General features: G+C 39.9%; 1 protein-coding gene across 5 annotated transcripts in view; it reads left to right on the top strand.

Moving 5' to 3' along the window:
- Window positions 1–18,243, top strand: part of LOC140427763 (uncharacterized) — a 107,512-nt gene that overhangs the window by 70,579 nt on the left and 18,690 nt on the right. Inside the window, exons 6-12 of one of the 5 annotated variants that reach the window (XR_011948632.1) lie at window positions 4,565–4,741; window positions 5,589–5,699; window positions 12,273–12,389; window positions 13,553–13,635; window positions 15,052–15,170; window positions 16,390–16,570; window positions 17,977–18,098. Coding sequence is in view for 3 of the 5 variants with exons in the window: in XM_072513394.1 (XP_072369495.1) it covers window positions 4,565–4,741; window positions 5,589–5,699; window positions 12,273–12,389; window positions 13,553–13,635; window positions 15,052–15,170; window positions 16,390–16,487 (705 nt within the window). In the remaining 2 variants the exon portion in view is untranslated. Of the gene's footprint in view, window positions 1–4,564; window positions 4,742–5,588; window positions 5,700–12,272; window positions 12,390–13,552; window positions 13,636–15,051; window positions 15,171–16,389; window positions 18,125–18,243 lie in introns of those variants that run through there. The other 4 variants (XR_011948631.1, XM_072513394.1, XM_072513393.1 and 1 more) reach the window with 4 other exon arrangements.

Raw genomic sequence — 18,243 nt, 5'->3', positions numbered from 1 at the left:
CCCTTCCCCGTCCCCAGTACCCGAGCCGGTGATGATAGTTTCGCTGGATACTGAAAAAGCATTTGACAGAGTGGAACGGGAGTATTTATTTGAGATTCTTAGAAGGTTTGGATTTGGTCATAAATTTGCGTCCTAGATTCGCCTGTTATATACTGCCCCTACTGCCAGTGTTTGTATGAACACTCTGAACTCTATTTTCCCTTGAATAGGGGTACTAGGCAGGGCTGCCCACTTTCTCCAATAGCTCTGGCGATAGAGCCCCGCTCTATAGCTCTGAGTTCCTCGAGTCAGTGGAGGGGCATTTGTCAGGATGGGGTGGAGCATCGGGTGTCTCTCTCTATGCTGATGACCTAGTTATTTTTATTACGAATCCAGTTCCCTTCATAGACTGCATAATGAAGTTGCTTAACACCTTTGGCTTCTTCTCGGGATATAAATTGAACTTGGGTAAGAGTGAATGTTTCCCAGTTAACCCCCGTGGGAGGCGAGCCCAATTGGGGACGTTGCCCAATTTTCATTTCATTTCCATTTCATTTTTGAGGAAGGGGTGTGGAGTGAGGCCTGATACAGGGTCAACTCGATCTCCTCCTGTGCTAGGTTCAGTTTGATTCACTTCTAAGGTGGTACACAGGGAGCATCTGACTAGGGCTAGGATGTGTTTTTTTCATGGACGTGGAAGATGGGCGCAAATGGTGTCCTCCAGGACCAGCGAATCATTCCTATATGTTCTGGTCATGTCTTAAACTTGTTAGCTTATCTTTGGGCATGGCTCGGTGATCTAATGGATTTCCTGTATGTTAAGAAGACCAAGTACACCATTAGAGGATCGATAGAGGGGGTTTACTCGAGATGGCAGCCATTCATTTTCTTTTCCAGAGAGTTAGACGTTTCTTTTCCAGAGAGCTAGACATCATCAGTTGCTGGGGGGGGATTTTCTTTTTGTTTAGTTTTTTTAGTTAGTACGGGTTGGGGTTAGGATCATAAAATCCCTACAGTGCAGAAGGAGGCCATTCTGCCCATCGGGTCTCTACCAGCCCTCTGAAAGAGTACCCTATCTAGACCCAATCCCCCATCCTATCCCCGTAACCCCACCTAGGGGCAATTTAGCACGGCCAATCTACCTAACCAGCACATCTTTGGACTGTGGGAGAAACGGAGCACCCGGAGGAAACCCACACACACACGGGGAAAAAGTGCAAACTCGACACAGACAGTGACCCAAGGTCAGAATCAAACCTGGGTCTCTGGCACTATGAGGCAGCAGTGCTAACCACTGTGCCGGGTTAATAGGGTTGATAATGGTTGGAATATGTTATTCATGTACTGTATATTTGTGTATTTAGCAGTTAATGTGGTTTTATTTTGTAAAAATTAAAAACTATTCTTATTGTAATAAAAATATTTTAAAAATTATAATAAAATATTAAAAATGTGTATTGCTGCATTGTGTCTGGTTGTAAGTACAATTGAATTTGATACAGAAAATGGGCATTAATTTCCACAAAATCAACAAACCCACCAGTATAAACTCGTGGTACATACAAGATAGTCTTACCTAGCAGTATCCACAATGATTGAGAATTAATAGCAAACATAAATAGCGGCTTGCAGAAATGTTCACTCACACTTGTAAGCAAAAGAATAAAGTTCTGCAATGCATTCTTCCCTTAGTTCAGATTATTTTACCTCAAGTTTTGGTTAATCATTTTAGGGGGCAATGGAGGGGGATTTAGCATCACTGTTGTCATTCCATCATAAATATGTCTGAAATGGATATTCTTATTAAGAATATAGTACAGAAGAATCAGAGGAGGGAACTGTGCAGGCGTGTGTTAATGATAATACTAGCATTTTGCATTTCCCTTCAGAAGATTAAAACCATACAAAGAACCCATCATAAATATAATAACATAAAAAGAGTTGGATTAGGAAAGATAGGTCAGCCGCGAGCTTATTGAACAGCGGAGCAGATTTGAGGGGCTACGTGGCCAAGCCCTGTTTCTATTGATTATGTTCTTATGAAAGTTACATACAGGAATAATTTTTCAACTTGCTCATGTTCTTTCAAACATTTCCTCAAACAACTAGTCAGAATTCACAGTAGGTGCCCACTATTGGTTAATCTTGCCCTTGGACGTTTAATTTCCAAGAGCTTTTGCATGGCACATTTTGTGAATGGGAGATGGATATGACATGGCAGCCTCCACAAAGCAAGTGGGACCTGTGAACAGAGTGAACAGCTGACGCATAGAATTCATAGAATCCCTACAGTGGAGAAGGAGACTATTTGACCCATTGGATCTGTACCATCCCTCTGAAAGAACACCCTACCCAGGCCCACTCACCTGCCCTATCCCCATAAGCCCACCTAAACTACATATCTTTGGACACTAAGGGACAATTTAGCATAGCCAATCCACCTAACCTGCACATCTTTGGGCTGGGAGGAAACCGGAGCATCCGGAGGAAAGCCACGCAGACACCGGGAGAAGGTGCAAACTCCACACAGACAGTCACCCAAGGTCGGAATCAAACCCGTCTGAACCAGGAACTGTAAATTAAAATAATAAATTCAATGTCAAATTAGAGATGGAAAGCAAAGAAAAATTAGAGGAAAGGAAAAACTGCATTAAGAGAGAGAGAAAAATGTAATTATATATTCTTTTAAAAATTATATTGCATTTAAAAAAAAAAGCTGCAACCATCAAATGTTGAAGTAATGAATCTCCACACATGAAAAGTTAATTTTCAGTGACGGAATTTATTTTTTGGCAGCAGCCCAAACTTTGTGTCACGTTTAGTCAATACCTATGATGCAAATACAGGAATTTCACACCATGTCGTACATTTGAATGGGGATCCAGGTGGCGAGGTGCCACTTTCATACTCTTAGCAAGGGAGTGACACACAGAATTTACAGTGCAAAAGGAGGCCATTCGACCCATCGAGTCTGCACTGGCTCTTGGAAAGAGCACCCCACTTAAGCTCCCACTTCCAACCAATCCCCGTTACCCAGTAACCCCACCTAACCTTTTTGGACACTAAGGGCAATTTAGCATGGCCAATCCACCTAACCTGCACATCTTTGGACTGTGGGAGGAAACCAGAGCACCCGGAGGAAACCCACGCAGACACGGGGAAAACGTGCAGACTCTGTGCAGATAGTGACCCAAGCCACGAATTGAACCTGGGACCCTGGAGCTGTGAAACAACTGTGATAACTACGATGCCACCGTGCTGCCCACATCTTGAACATCAACCTCCTGATTATTGTGTTTAACTGGAAATCGATTCTTACTCAAGGCTGAACAATATATCCTTTAGCTTGCAGTAGTGCATTTTTGTGTATTCTTTGAAATTGATGTTTCATGACACTTAGTATGCAAGGCCAGGAGAACTCTAATATTTGCAACTAAACTGCCCATAAAAACCCAGTGGTTTAGATTCCTCCTCTCTGGATACTAATTAGCATGTGTTAACTGTACATATCTTCCTTAATATAGAACAGAACTAATATTCTGTGCTTCCACTATAATATGGTGGGGATTTTTTTCTAATCCTGTCAAATGTGAGACATGCATTCATTCAACATTTGCCACTGATACATTGAGAAATATAAATGCAATAATATGCCAATAGATTTCATCAAATGGTACATTCCACCCATAAAGACTTCAAAACCAGAGTTTGACAAGTTAAATTATGCTGTTATTGGACATTCAGCATTATAATTATTCTAACATATAGAAAATTAGCACGTTTATAAATAAATGAGCATGTCCTTTCAGTTTTTCGCAATTGGCAGATAACTGACTATTCAACCAACCCAAGTTTGTAAAACTCCGAATGTAATGCCTAACATTGGATGTGATTCTGGGATTGGACAGCACACGCTTAATAATTCCGAGTGTGCTGGGAATTACACTAACAACCAATTTAAGATTATGCAGGCTCACCATATGGCTCACTTACACTTACTCGAAGCTACGCATATTCATATACAGGGACCTGTCCTCTGCAGGCAAAAGGAACGTGTCCAGGAAATGTATCTTATTTGGATTAAACTAAAGCATGGAGGACAACAGTAACCTGGTGCGTTCTCCATAGCAATGCCTCAACCAATCAATGTTGACTTGCCAACCAATCAGCACCATTTTCTCATACAGTATAAATTGTTGCTCCCTTTTAAATTTGGCATTCTTGCATCTCTACTGTTCCGTACAAGATGAAAAACTTCAACAATATGCCTATCTTTTCAGCAATCCTTTTATAATTCTTGTATTGCACTGAAACTGAAATCTGCTTTATAAAAAAATACTATAGTCAATTTGTAGTAATCATTCATCCATTACAGCATTTTCTCCTTCCAGAAGGACAGCAAAGCCCAAACTTTGACCCCATGATGTTATACTCTCAGAGATGACTTTATGGAACGTAGGGCTTGTCTTAGCTCTTCAACCCTACTGAAGTGGAGCTAATGAAATGATTAACATCAACGCATCTCTGTTGAGAAGAGGAATGTTTAGATGTTTTAAATTAATATCGACTCTTCCTTTATCACCAGAATGCCACAGTGAAGCCAGCACCAAAAACCCAGGTGGCTTTGACTAAGGAGTTCCCAGTCTCCTCTGGCACACAGCACAGGAAGAAAGAGGTTCTGAATGTTTATGGTGAGTGGGCTCCGGTGGAGAAAGACAGTGAAGAGACCACTGATGATGTCTTTACAGATCTCTGTACTCAGGTGAGAGTTGAGTTGTTAACAATTTAACACTGGGTATAACTAGTGCCTGTGCTGTAATTTTCTTTGTTCTTTTAGGTGACAGGTTTAGATAAAGGATCTGGATCGGCACAGGCTGGGAGGGCCGAAGGGCTTGTTCCTATGCTGTAATTTTCTTTGTTCTTTGTAACTAATCTGCATACTGGAGGTGCTCATTTTTTAAATGGATCTCGGAGACTTTGCGACAATGTGCAACAGATCTGGCAAAACCTTTATGTAGAAATCTCTATATTTTTGAAAATGTACACATATTGAGAGGAATTGAGATTTAAAATCTATTACCATTCTAATTTTTCAGGCACACATTGTAAAAATAAATCCGTCAATTCACTGTTAGAATTAATTGATATTGTATTTTGCTTTATTAAACACTGTCCAAAGGAAAAAATGGAAATGGGGAGGTGCGTTTTATCTCAAACAGTAATTCTACTCCATGTCCATGTGGCTCACCTAGTTTGTCCAGTGTGCAGCAAGGAAGGTTCTAAACTCAATAAGCAGACTGTGCTGAGTTAGCTGACATTAGCTGGGGTAGTGCAAGAGCTGCTACAATTGACTTTGGTGCACCTTCAAGGATGAGATAATCGCCTATGGTCATTGTTTATCATCTGTGTTTAGCACACATTTTGGCATCAGTGCAATGGCATTAGGAGACAGTATTAAACCCTTGAGGCTCATGCATCAACACTGGTCACTTGGATGAAATGCCGAAGAGTCAACATCCAGGAAAAGAGGACAAAAATTGTTGAAAGGAAGAAAAAAAGCACAGCAATTCTGTCACTCAATGTGGTAATATTAGTATTTTGTCTTCTAGGCAGTGGATATTTCTGTTACAATGAGTGAGAGAGCAACAGCTCAGAAACGTCTTGTAGAAAATCCCTACGATGTAGAGGCCATGTCAATGATCCTTCGGGCACAGGAACAGGTATGTCTGGGAAATGATTTTTGATTAGGCCTGGGTTATTGCATGAAATTGAGAAGGAAAAATAGATTCAAGATTATGACTTCTTTCAGAAATGAAAACTTGAGAATGCCCAAGATTGTTGGCATGGATAGAAGATTGACAAGCTAACAGGAAACAAACCGTGGGCATAAGTGGGTAATTTTCTGGTTGGCATGTTGTAATGAGTGGTGTGCCACAGGGATCAGTGCTGGGTCTACAACTTTTTACAATTTATATAAATGACTTGGATGAAGGGATCGAAGGTTTGGTTTCTAAATTTGCTGATGGCACAAAGATAGGTAGGAAAATAAGATGTGAAGAGGACTTGAGGCTACAAAGGAATATAGATAGGCTAACTGAGTGAGCAAAGAACTGGCACGTGGAGTATAATGTGGGAAATATGAAATTGTCCATTTTGGCAGGAAAAATACAAAAGAAGCATATTGTCGAAATGGTGAGAGATTGCAGAGTTCAGAGATGCAGAGGGATCCAGATGTTCTAATGCATGAATTGGAAACATTTAGTATGCAGGCACAGCAAGTAATTAGGAAAGCTAATAGAATGTTATCATTCATTGTGAGGGGATTTGTGTACAAAAGTAGGGAGGGTATGCTTGTTATATAGGACATTGATAAGACCACATCTAGAGTACTGTGTACAGTATTGGTACCCTTATTTAAGGAAGTATGCCAATGCATTGGGAGCAGTTCCGAGGCAGTTTACTAGACTGTTATGTATCAGAGAATACATCCCTGTTGGTGAAGCGTCACGTGATCTGTAGTCACGTTAGCAGAGTGTTTTGCGAAGGCTTCAGTTCTCCGACTTAGATTGTACGAGCAACATCTCCTAATAAAACCTCTCATCGTGTTTGTAAGAATCCGAGAATGTGACACTTCCATACCTTTCCTCTTTGCGGCAAACTCAAAGATATGACAAAGGAGAAAACAGGTGACGAGGATTGAGGCAAGAAAACAAATTGCTAAAAAAAAACTTTGACAATATCAGTGGAGACAGCAACTGGAGTGGAGAAAGATTCTCAGGAATGAACTCCCTTACACGTCAGACGAATTAAGCTTCCGAAGTTGAAGGGTTTAAACAAGAAAAAATAATAGAACACAACCGTGAGTAAGAAAAACTACAGTTCGAAAACTTGTTTGCTGTTGAAGTGGGTAGAGTCTGAGCTACAGGGACCGCGAAGCTTAACGGGCTGAGGGAAAGGGGATTCTGAAGTCCTCCGACTCTTGTACAGGTCACTACTCAGGAAAACGTCAAACCACAGAAAAGCAAACAGAAAAATTCTCAGTTACATTGTGGATAAGGGGATCATTTTGCCATACCTACAAAAGAATTGGAAAGGAGGAAGTTGGTTGAAACATCGACCCTAGGACCTAAAGGGCACAGCTTTTCTCAATTCGGAAGGGCATTAAACTTAAACATCCAGCAAAACTGGGCGAGAAGTCCTATCATGCAGTGTTTTTCAAAGCTTTTTCACCGGGACCCACTTTTACTAACCACCCGACCTTCGCGGCCCACGCCGGCCGACCTTAAGGATCCACACTGGTTGACCTTTGCAGCACACCATTTTCACTTACCTTTAATGCGACAGGTGAGCCTGCTTGGTCCTCACAAACTCACTTGCTTTGCCATTCAATGTTACATTTCTGTGAAGGACTTCAGCTGACAATTTCTGTTCTCGCTGCAACCTTTGAAAAAAATCATGAGATTTTCCTCGAACTCGCGGTGCGAGTTTTGAGGGTTTTAAACTTTAATTTTCCAGTACCTCCCCTGCATGTAACACACATGGGCTTTGCATCAAGATTTGCATTGATACAATTAACAATGCCATACCTCAGTAATCATCTTTATACAGCTTTGTTCCTGATTTCAGGTTTTTAAATATTTTATTCAAGGCATTTTCCCATATATACACAAAATATTAGAAGAACAACAAAAAAACTCAATTAACAACCATAACTCCCCTGTCAGCAACACCCCTCCACAACTCGCCTTATTTCAGTTTCTTCTTAACGGCGTGTTCATTAGAGGACCTGGACCTCGAACGAATGAAAGATTTTAGAAGGGCATTTCTCACCTAAAGCGTTGTTAATTTCAGCAAGGTTTCATTTCCACTGCCGTAGTCAGGAAGAAGGTGAAAGTATTTTACAATTCATAGTGACATTAAGAAGGTTAGCAAAATATTATGAGTTTGGTGTAACACTTGATGACACTGTTTGTAATAGGCTGGTTTGTGGACTCCGCAGTGAAGCTATTGCGAGGAAGCGGCTTACTCTAAGTGATTTAACTCTCCAAGCTGCTGTGGAAGTTGTCACGCCAATGAAGCTAACCACAAAAGAAGCTTAACAGATAGGGGCTGGAGTGAAGGTCCACAAAATGGATATCACAAGAAACAAGGCTGGAAGGGTAAACCATGTCATGGATGTACACAGTCTGGACACTCAGCGGGGATATGCTGGTGTAGAGAACGTAAGTGCAAAACTGTGGTAAAAAGGGCCATATTGCAAAAGCATGCTGGGCATAGCAAACTTTATCAACACCAAAGTATGCATGAAAAAATTCATCTAAGCAGACTAGTTATGCCTATAAATTAAGAGACAAAGTTCAAGACCACTCAAAAGGTGACATACCTGAGCAACTTCAGGCTGAAATTAGGCTTATTGTAGTGTAGGGCGATCACCAATATTTCTGGGCATTTCCAAAACTTGATGGTCGCCAAATTAAAACGGAGGTGTACACAAGCACAGCTGTATCTTTAATACCTGAGACAACTTATATTTAACAATTGAAGGGTTAGCCTTTAAAACCATCAAATGTGAACCTAAGGACGTACACAGATGAGGCTGTACTATTAAAAGGGTGCCTTATGGTGAAAGTAGAAATAAATGGTCAAACAGTGGAGTTGCCTCGCCATGTTGTCTTTGGAAATTTTCCTGTTTTATTTGCCGGCATGGCTGGCAAAGCTTCAACTCAAATGGGAAGAGATGAATCAACTAGTGGATTCAAATAATGACCTGCAACAACATCTAAAGAAATATGAGAAATTGTTTGAAGATTCACTGGGCTCAATGACTGGAGTTAAAGTGCAACTAAAGATCAAGCCAAACGGTCCACCAAAATGTCTCGAAGCCAGAACCGTACCGTAGGCCAAAAATCTGAAAAAGAACTAGAAAGACCAGGAGTCATTGAACAAGTTGCTACAAGTGATTGGGCAACACCAATAGTTTCGGTACTGAAGCACACAGGTTCAGTGAGAATATGTGGAGATTTTAAAACAACTGTTAACCCGGTGTTGTGTGCAGATGACTATCCACTGCCGCTGATCGAAGACTTGTTTGCTGGTCTTTCTGGCGGACAGAAATTCAGTAAAATTGATCTTTCACAGGCGTATTTACAAATGAATGTGGCTGCAAGATTACAGCTACTACTCATTATCGTGACACATCGAGGTCTGTTTTGTTACAGGCGACTTCCTTTTGCAATAACATCTCCTCCTGCTCTTTTTCTGTCCGTGAATCAAATTCTGATACATGGGGTGCAATGTTATTTAGATGATATTGAACAGGAACACTTGAAGAATTTGGAAGGTACTCTGATGGGGCGGCACAGTGGTTAGCACTGTTGCTTCACAGCACCAGGGTCCCAGGTTCGATTACCGGCTTGGGTCACTGTCTGTGCGGAGTCTGCACGTTCTCCCTGTGTGTGCGTGGGTTTCCTCCCACAGTCCCGAAAGACGTGCTGTTAGGTGAATTGGGCATTCTGAATTCTCCCTCTGTGTACCCGAATAAGCGCCGGAATGTGGTGACTAGGGGCTTTTCACAGTAACTTCATTGCAGTGTTAATGTAAGCCTACTTGTGACAATAATAAAGATTTCAAAAAATGTTTACAACGCCATAATCTCCAATTTAAAAAGGAAAAGTGTGACATTTTCAAGAATTCCATAAATTACCTGAATCACATCATCGATAAAGGTGGCTTACACATGGAGCCGAAGGAGATGACACAGTGGGTTCCACCACGATCTTTATAGGCGTTATTTTACTCTGTTGATGGATCACTGACCCTTGATGACAATTTGTGAGCTGTATAAAGGTATTCCTTCTTTAGCTGCGAGTAGGTTACAGAGATGGTCTTTGATATTATCGGCATGCACTTAGGATAGCCAATATCGTAAGTCAGAGCAGCATGCAAATGCTGGCTTTGTCAAGATTGCCATTACAAGTCAAACAAGAACCGGAAGAACATTTCATTAGCATCCTGTATTTCTCACTAGTGTATAATGTACCTGTGACCTAATCTCGAGTTCAGAGATACACAAGAACCGATTGAGTGATGGGGAAGGTGATGGACATGGTCCAAAAAGGAACAATGTCAGATGTCCATTGTAAAAATCCAGATTTCAAGCCCTACATCACATGAACAATTGAGTTGACAGTCCAGAATGGAGCTCTATTATGGGGACTCCAAGTGATTATTCCTCCGCACTTGCATAATAAAGTCCTTGACCAACTGCATGAGGAACATCCTGGTGTGATGAGGGTGAAGGGACAGACACACTGTTATTTTTGGTGGCCAGGATTAGATGCTCAAATTGAAGAGAAAGTGGGGCAAATGTCAGTCCTGTTCTAAACTAAAGAACACTCCATCAGTACAACCATTACGTCTATAGGAATGGCCGACATAGCCATGACAGAGAATACACATCAGTTATGCTGGTCCACTGGATGGTCACATGTTCCTCATGATTGTGGATGCACACTGTAAATGGCCAGAAATCATGATCATGTAATCCACGGTGACAGAACAAACCATTGAGAATCTAGATAAAATATTCGCAAGATTTGGTGCACCGGAGCAGGTCGTAAGTGACAGGAGTTCAAGGAATACTTATGAGGAAACAGTATACAGCATGTAAAGTCAGCTCTGTACCATCCTGCAACAAATGGGTTGGCCGAACATTTTGTTAAATCATTGAAACGTTCCATCAAGGCATTGAAGGACCAAGGTACATTGGCAAAAAGAGTGAACAAATTCCTAATGTCTTACTGGAACACCACACACACAGCAATACAGAGTTCACCTGCAATGCTGCTGTTCAAAAGGAAATTGAGAACAGCATTTGATTTGTTGATAACACCTGATACTTCAGAGATTGTCAAATGACAACAACAAGCACAGATTGTTAGGAGGAAAAGGCGAATAGTCCATATGGGAGAGCAAGTGCTAGCCAGAAGCTACACCACCCACGGGAAATGGGTACCTGCTATGTTCCTAGCAAAGAAAGGTCCAATATCCTACACTGTACAGACAGATGATGAAAAGAGTTTGGCGACATCATGCTGATTCAGTTACTTGCTTCAGGAAGTGAAATCACGGAAACACCTCAAGACATATTTCCCTCGGAAAATTAAGACAGCGATTCTTCAGAACAGAGGCCAAAGCAGAGGCAGGTTCAGATTCTGTTTCTGTGGAATTTTCAATACCTTGAGATGGACACTGGAGTGACTTCCCAGCAGGTACCACCTACTGAAGGAACAGAGGACATTTCCAAGGTCTCAAGTAGCCAGGTTCCAGAATGTTGAATACAACCCCAAAGGAATAGATGTCCACCTGAGGGACTGTCTGATTGAGTTGTATATATATATTCATAAATGTATAGAGATAATGCATAAGTGGGTCTGCTGTAAAAGTATTAAGCAGTTGTTGTTGTACTTTACATCAGCAGAGCGTGTTTGCACAGGCTTCAGTCCTCCATCTTAGATTGTATGAGAAACATCCCTAATAAAACCTCTCATCGTTTTTGTAAGAATCTAACAAAGGAAAGGTTGATCAGGCTGGGCTTCTTTCTGCTGGAGATTAGAAGAGTAAGAGGCAACTTGATTGAAACATATAAGATCCTGAGGGGTCTTGACAGTGTGGATGTGGAAAGGATGTTTCCTCTTGTGCAAGAATCTAGAACTGGAACTAGGAGTCATTATTTAAAACACAGATGAGGAGAATTTTTTTCTCTGAGGGTTGTCAGTCTTTGGAACTCTCTTCCTCAAAAGGCGGTGGAAGCAGTCTTTGAATATTATTAAGTCAGAGGTAGGAAGATTCTTGATAAGCACGGGGGTGAAAGGTTATCGGGGGTAGGTGGGCAGGTGGAGTTGAAGTTACAATCAGATCAGCCATAATTTTATTAAATGGTGGAGCAGGCTTGAGGGGCTGAATGGTCTACTCCTGACCCTAATTTGTATGTTGCAACCTCAAGCCCCTGGGCTGACACCCAAGTGCTGTACTAAGGGTGCAGTACATTGTCAGAGAAGCTGTTCATGGCATTTTTCAGAGAAGAGCAGCATTTTTTTCTAATGTCAACGTTCCTTCTTGATGCAACAGCAACCTGGTCATTCATAACTTTGAGAATTCATAACTATTGCAATTCAACATTGGTTCCGGATGTTTATATCTTCAAGTTATTTAGGTTTAATCAGATTTGAAGCAAACATTCAGTAGTTGCTTGTTTTCAATATTGTTCAAATATTTCTTTTCTTTTTTGTCAGATTGACGTGTGGGCTCAGTCAAACTCTCTGCCTGGTCAATTCACAGGTAGCACTGGAGCTCAAGTCTTGACCTATGAGGAATTATCAAATAGTGGTCCTCAAGCTTGGATCAGGAAGGTAATGAGTATATTTGGGACTAAATTATTTTGTCAGCAATGAATTTAAAATAATAATGTATGGGAACTGTTTGTATTTAGAATTACACTTCCAGTAGTTACACAGAGACAGTGAATAAAAACAAAAAGCTACAGTTTAGTGTGTGTCATGAGTCAATGAAGGTGAGGTTTGTTTTGCAATTGGCTGATAATCAGCAATCTTAAACATAATAGCTCTGCCTACCGATTATATATCAGCTGACATCCTGCATTAAGAGGTTGCCATCTTCTCTGTGCATCCTACATAGAATAATACTCACACAGAGTGAAATAAATTCTTTTTTGATTTTTATTGAATTCAACTGCTGTTGCTTAAAGTTAATTTGGCAAAATGAATGGCTTTGTTACAAAATGAGGTTGAGCTATAGAGGAGATAGTGCTTTCAATTACAAGTGTCAAAATTGGGAAACAACCGTCTTCTCTCCACAATCTGAGAGTTCTCAGACGTGATTGTAGCAGGGGTCAATTAAGACTTGGGCTAAACTGTAGAGACTGCAATGAATATTTCTCAGATCTTTCCACTGACATTTGAAGTGGTCTCTGGCACTGCATTTGAGGCTCTGCGCGTATTTAAGGAAGTTATCCATGCATTCATGCAGAAATAGCTGAAAATTTGAATGGCATATATAGAACATATGCAAATATGTAATGGCAGAAATGCCCCATGTGATGAGCCCCCCCCTCAAGATTTCGATAAAAAGCTTCAGAAGGAAAAGTATGAAACTTGATGGATTTTGTGTTTAATATTATTTAACACTTAGAAAACTCACATTAATCAGAATCATAATAGGTATATGCAGTTTCATTATGTGTAGTAATTTACTGTTAAATCTGTGAAAGGACATTTTGTGATAATTAAATCTATGTTATCCTAAGCCTTTCAGAGAATTGTAATGATGTTTTGATAACCCTCTTGCCCAACCAAGTGTTCTTGCATAAAAAAGTAACAATGTATTATTTTCAATTGGCTATTTAAGCTGATTTCAGCGTAAATAAGGAAAAGGTTAAAAGGAAAAGTAATACTTCAGATTTTTGCATATTTTGACAAAGTTCTGACTGACACATGGTTGGTATTTCACCTCTTATAGTTAATCCGCTAGAGAAAAAAACTAATGTCTGTTTCAGTTTATGTTCAGTGATGTATCCAGTTCACAAACAAGAGATGCAGTTATACAAAGAGAATCTAACTGGAGTCCGAGCCAAAATTGGTATGAAACAGTTGTTTCATATATCTTTTATTCTATGTATGTCATGAATGCACAACAATTATGCCTTTCAAACTTATGTTGTTCGATATGGATATTTACTATACTGGGCTTTCCTTGGATGGTTTCAAATATTTTATTTCCCTCTTACCTTTAAAAAGTTCTATTATTCAAATTTTCATGGAATGACTTTTGGAGATCTAGAAATTACATTTACTGATCTTTGACTTGTCTACAACTTTTCTAATCTCTCTTACATTATTTTCTTCTTTCTTTTAAATCTGTATTTTACTTCCTTTAGGCGATTCCCTTGTCCTCATCCTTACTGCCATTTTCAGTTGCTAAAAGGGGTGGGGAATCAATGGCAGGTTTTTCTGTGCTGTTTTTACAGTTCGCAAACATCCAGAGGATCTGTGGCAAAGCTAGTATGATCCTTTGAGTGCAACTTCACTCTCTCCCTCCGGCCGTAGAATCAGAGCTACGTTGCGTTTTTAAAAATAAAATTTAGAGTACCCAATTATTTTTTTCCAATTAAGGGGCAATTTAGTGTGGCTAATCCACCTACCCTGCACATCTTTGGGTTGTGGGGGTGAAACCAAGGCAGACTCGGGGAGAATGTGCAAACTCCACACACCAGTGACCCGGGACAGGGATCGAATCTGGGACCTCGGCGCCGTGAGGCAGCAGTGCTAACCACTGCACCACCGTGCCGCCCCCGGCTATGTTGCTTTTTACCATATTGTGGTTCTTCCAGCACTTGCTCAGTGACTAAAGCTGACTGAGGTAGAGTCATGACTTCTGGTTGGACATGTCAACACTGTAAAATCAAGATTGCCAGGCGATCTGCTCTCCTCATGCTGGGTTAACCCCTTTATGTTTTTTTTTCAGTTTAAAAAACCCTTAAAACTATGACATTTTAAGGACAAATGAACTGGCAATTTTTCTTTATCTTGAAAATGCCTTTCCCTTTTTAAATGTATAATTGCCATTTTATATTAACATTAATTAAATAATGATAAATGAAATAATGATAATTAAATATGATGAATTTTTGTCACAGATTTTGGGTATTTAACTGGGTGCTGTACGTTAAGAGTATCTTTTTCAGGGGACATAATTTTTTTTTTTTAAACCATTTTTGCCAAGACAGTCGTTTGAATATTCGAGGAATTCGTAACACTTTAAGACTTTCTTTTTCCAATACTCTAGGTGATACTGAGAAAAAAGCATGAAATATATTTTTTGCGTCACAGTGTATTAGTAATTATGTAACAGATCAAATGTATTCCAGAGCTTTGCTGTGGAAAATACGTGTGTCTCTTTTCCGCGTAAATTGTATTTGAATTGGATCTGTGAACTGAATACACATTGGAGATATTGAAACAGATGTTGATGATAAAAAATTCTATCATTACAAAGCAGGTACAAAAGCAGGACGGAACCCTGGGCGACTTTGGCTGGGGTTTGTATCATTCTCTGCATGGTTGCCTCTTTCTTTTGTGAGGTTCCTGGAAAAACAGGGGAAGAAGGAGACAGAAGTAAGTAAAACCCAATCCAGGTTTTTGGGATGAGGCAGCTGGTATTCCAGATCCTTGGTTGATTTCAAGAAATATATTTAGCTGTTTAGACAGTTTTTGCATGCATTTTAATATTTGTTTAAAGAATCAAATGGTTTAAGCTTCAAAGATGTTTCCGTTCAGTTGGAATGAAAAGTGCAATTTCAATATTAATTAAAGTCATAGGTGTTTCAAAATGACGAAAATGCAAATTAATTCGACTTCTAAACTATTTTCAATTGCACATTTTAGCTATAATTTTCTCAACCTATGCCCTTTGTAAATCTGCCTCTTCAGATTCACCATTTAACAAACACATTTGGATCTAATGCAGAAGGGCTTTTGAATTTAAAAATAATAGCCATAAAACAATGTTGGAACAACTATAGTACTGGCATAGCTTAACATTTTAATAACATCTTGAGGTTTTGCTATTTCCTGGGTTGAAAATATTTTGAAATCCCTCACTGTCAATGTCTTTACCATGGTTTGATCCATTGCCTTATATTCCATTTGTTGTACATGGGTCTGATAGCTACAAAATTGGGCAGACTGATTATTGTCTAAAACGAGCCTTGATGACCTCTGCATGCACCACTGAAGCCTTTTCCCAATGTGATCCACACGATAGCTAAAATAACACCATCAGATTTATCAGATCTAAAGTGAATGTGTTAACTTGGCTAATCTTGTATTAAATAAAATGCATGTTGCATTTGTTCACCTCTCAATTTTCACTAGAACTTTGGCTTGTCTACTCCAATGTTTTTTTAGACTTTTCTGTGTGATTGATCCCTGAGAAGTATTGATGCATATTACTAATGGCCAAAATACAGCAAAAGCAGGGTTACCGATGCAGAAAATATTATTGTTTAATATTCTGTAACAGAAACCAAATACTGGTAAATCAAAAACAGATAAGTACCATTGGCAACTGGATAGAAATCTGATGATGTCAGGGACTCTCTTTGTGGATCTGTTGTGAACTCAAGTTTGTAAACCTAAGACCTAGATGAGCTTTCTGTACTGATCTCATTTGAGATTTTTAATATAAACTCTCATTTTTATTTGTAGTTGGGAAATTAAACCTGAAAACTGTTAGCTATGTTATCCATTATTATCTTATGCTTATTTGTTGAGTTGTCACCAGAATAAAACTGCATTCAGTATTTACTCCTATCTTCATTATGTACCACATTAGGTTATGCTCGCATTCTACCCACCATTCTTCTGAGTATTGCTTCAAAAGCAACCATGGTATCAGTAGGGAGGTTCCTACATGCTGGGGTCGATTTTTGACTGGCTTCACCTGGCATTAATGAGCAGTGAAAATCTCAAAATGGAGTTGGTGACATTAACTCCCTGTTATCATGAACGATATGGTAATACTCCATTTTGAAAGGGGCTTACGGCCGGACATGCTGGATGCCTCTTGATTCAGGCAATAGGCTACTTTTGACAGGGAAATTGAGATGCTATGATGTTAACAAATCCCCAAATGTTTTCTTAGGTTGGAACTGCTTGAATCCTGCCCTGAGGTGCTCCTCCAGAGGGCACAAAAATAATCTGGCTGTTGATGTCCTGGGAGACTCCACCCTCCCCGGCTCTCACCCCTTCCCATACCAGCCTCCCCGAACAGGCGCCGGAATGTGGCGACTAGGGGCTTTTCACAGTAACTTCATTTGAAGCCTACTTGTGACAATAAGCGGTTTTCATTCATTTCATTCAAATTGCCCACCTGATTTTGAGGACCGTTTGAAGCCCACAGTTGGTTAGTCATAATTAATTGAGTCTGTGGCCTCAGAATCGCAGGGTTGGCCATCACTGGTTGGCCAGCCAAAAGTCCAGATAGATCCCACTGGTTTTTTTTGCTGCTGTTATTTGATACATGAACAGTTGTGATCCAGTACAGCATCTTATTTATTTAATGCTTGGCAGACAAATATGTTGTAAAAACATTAAATACAGATAACTTTCTTGGTAACCCTAACATATTTTTCTTGAGCACATTGTATTGTGCTTTTTATTTGTAGTCTCCGACGAGTAGCTGCCTTGATTTCCAAGTCAGTTTGGAAATTCACCACACGGTCATTTTTCAAAAACGACTGAATGTGAGCAAGGTTGTATTGTCTATTACACTGCTAGGTCTGCTGTTTTTAATGGCTTCACTTCACGTCAGTATATAGTAATATTGCCCATTAACGCCTTAGAAATCATAACATTTGACTGCTAGATTGTGTTTCCCTTCATTTATTAATTGTTACCAACTTAAAAATATCTGAAATATTGGTATTCAGCAGTGCCTGGTGACCTGTTGAAATGCATGGTTGGGAGATGGAAAGGACAAAGAGAGGTGATAGTTCACAGACTGACCTGTGAACTTTCACTTCTATGTACAGAAACCCGGTGCAGGGTCAAATCCTTGTTGCCGCCTTGTTACCATGGTCAGTCTCAACCCTAATTTTCACTACACACCGGCAGCAGAGGTCTAGGTATGTAATTTTTTTAAGGAGTTTCCGAATACATATTTTTAACCTGCATTTTAACTGTTTGCAGAGCAGACAGGTTTTTCATGCATGCTTCTTTTTCCCTAAAACTCTTCAGTTTTTTTTAAACGGTGGCGTAATTATTTTTATTTACATTATGGAATGTTTGATTTATATTTTAAAATGTTCTGAGCGCTTAAGCATTCCTGAATTTGCAGATTGTGTTAATCAATCTGTCTGAAAAGGACTACTTTGACCTCTTGTAAGATTTGTTTTTACTGTACCTGTCTACTTATAAACAGGATCAGTTCCTGAAGGCTGCACCTTTAACTGGAGGAGTGGGTGCACATTTGATGCAGAAAATGGGATGGAGGGAAGGAGAAGGGCTGGGGAAAAACAAAAATGGACCTGTAGAACCTATAGTTGTTGACTTCAAAACTGATCGTAAAGGTAATGATGCTCTTTTGTCTTTTGTTTATTAAGACCCAATCAGTAGAATTGCTTCATCTGGACTCGAAACGTTAGCTCTTTTCTCTCCTTACAGATGCTGCCAGACCTGCTGAGATTTT

Source organism: Scyliorhinus torazame, chromosome 8, assembly GCF_047496885.1.
Source record: "Scyliorhinus torazame isolate Kashiwa2021f chromosome 8, sScyTor2.1, whole genome shotgun sequence".
Taxonomy (NCBI): domain Eukaryota; kingdom Metazoa; phylum Chordata; class Chondrichthyes; order Carcharhiniformes; family Scyliorhinidae; genus Scyliorhinus; species Scyliorhinus torazame.
The sequence above is the reverse complement of the archived record's forward strand: the minus strand, read 5'-3'. Positions and strand labels throughout refer to the sequence as shown.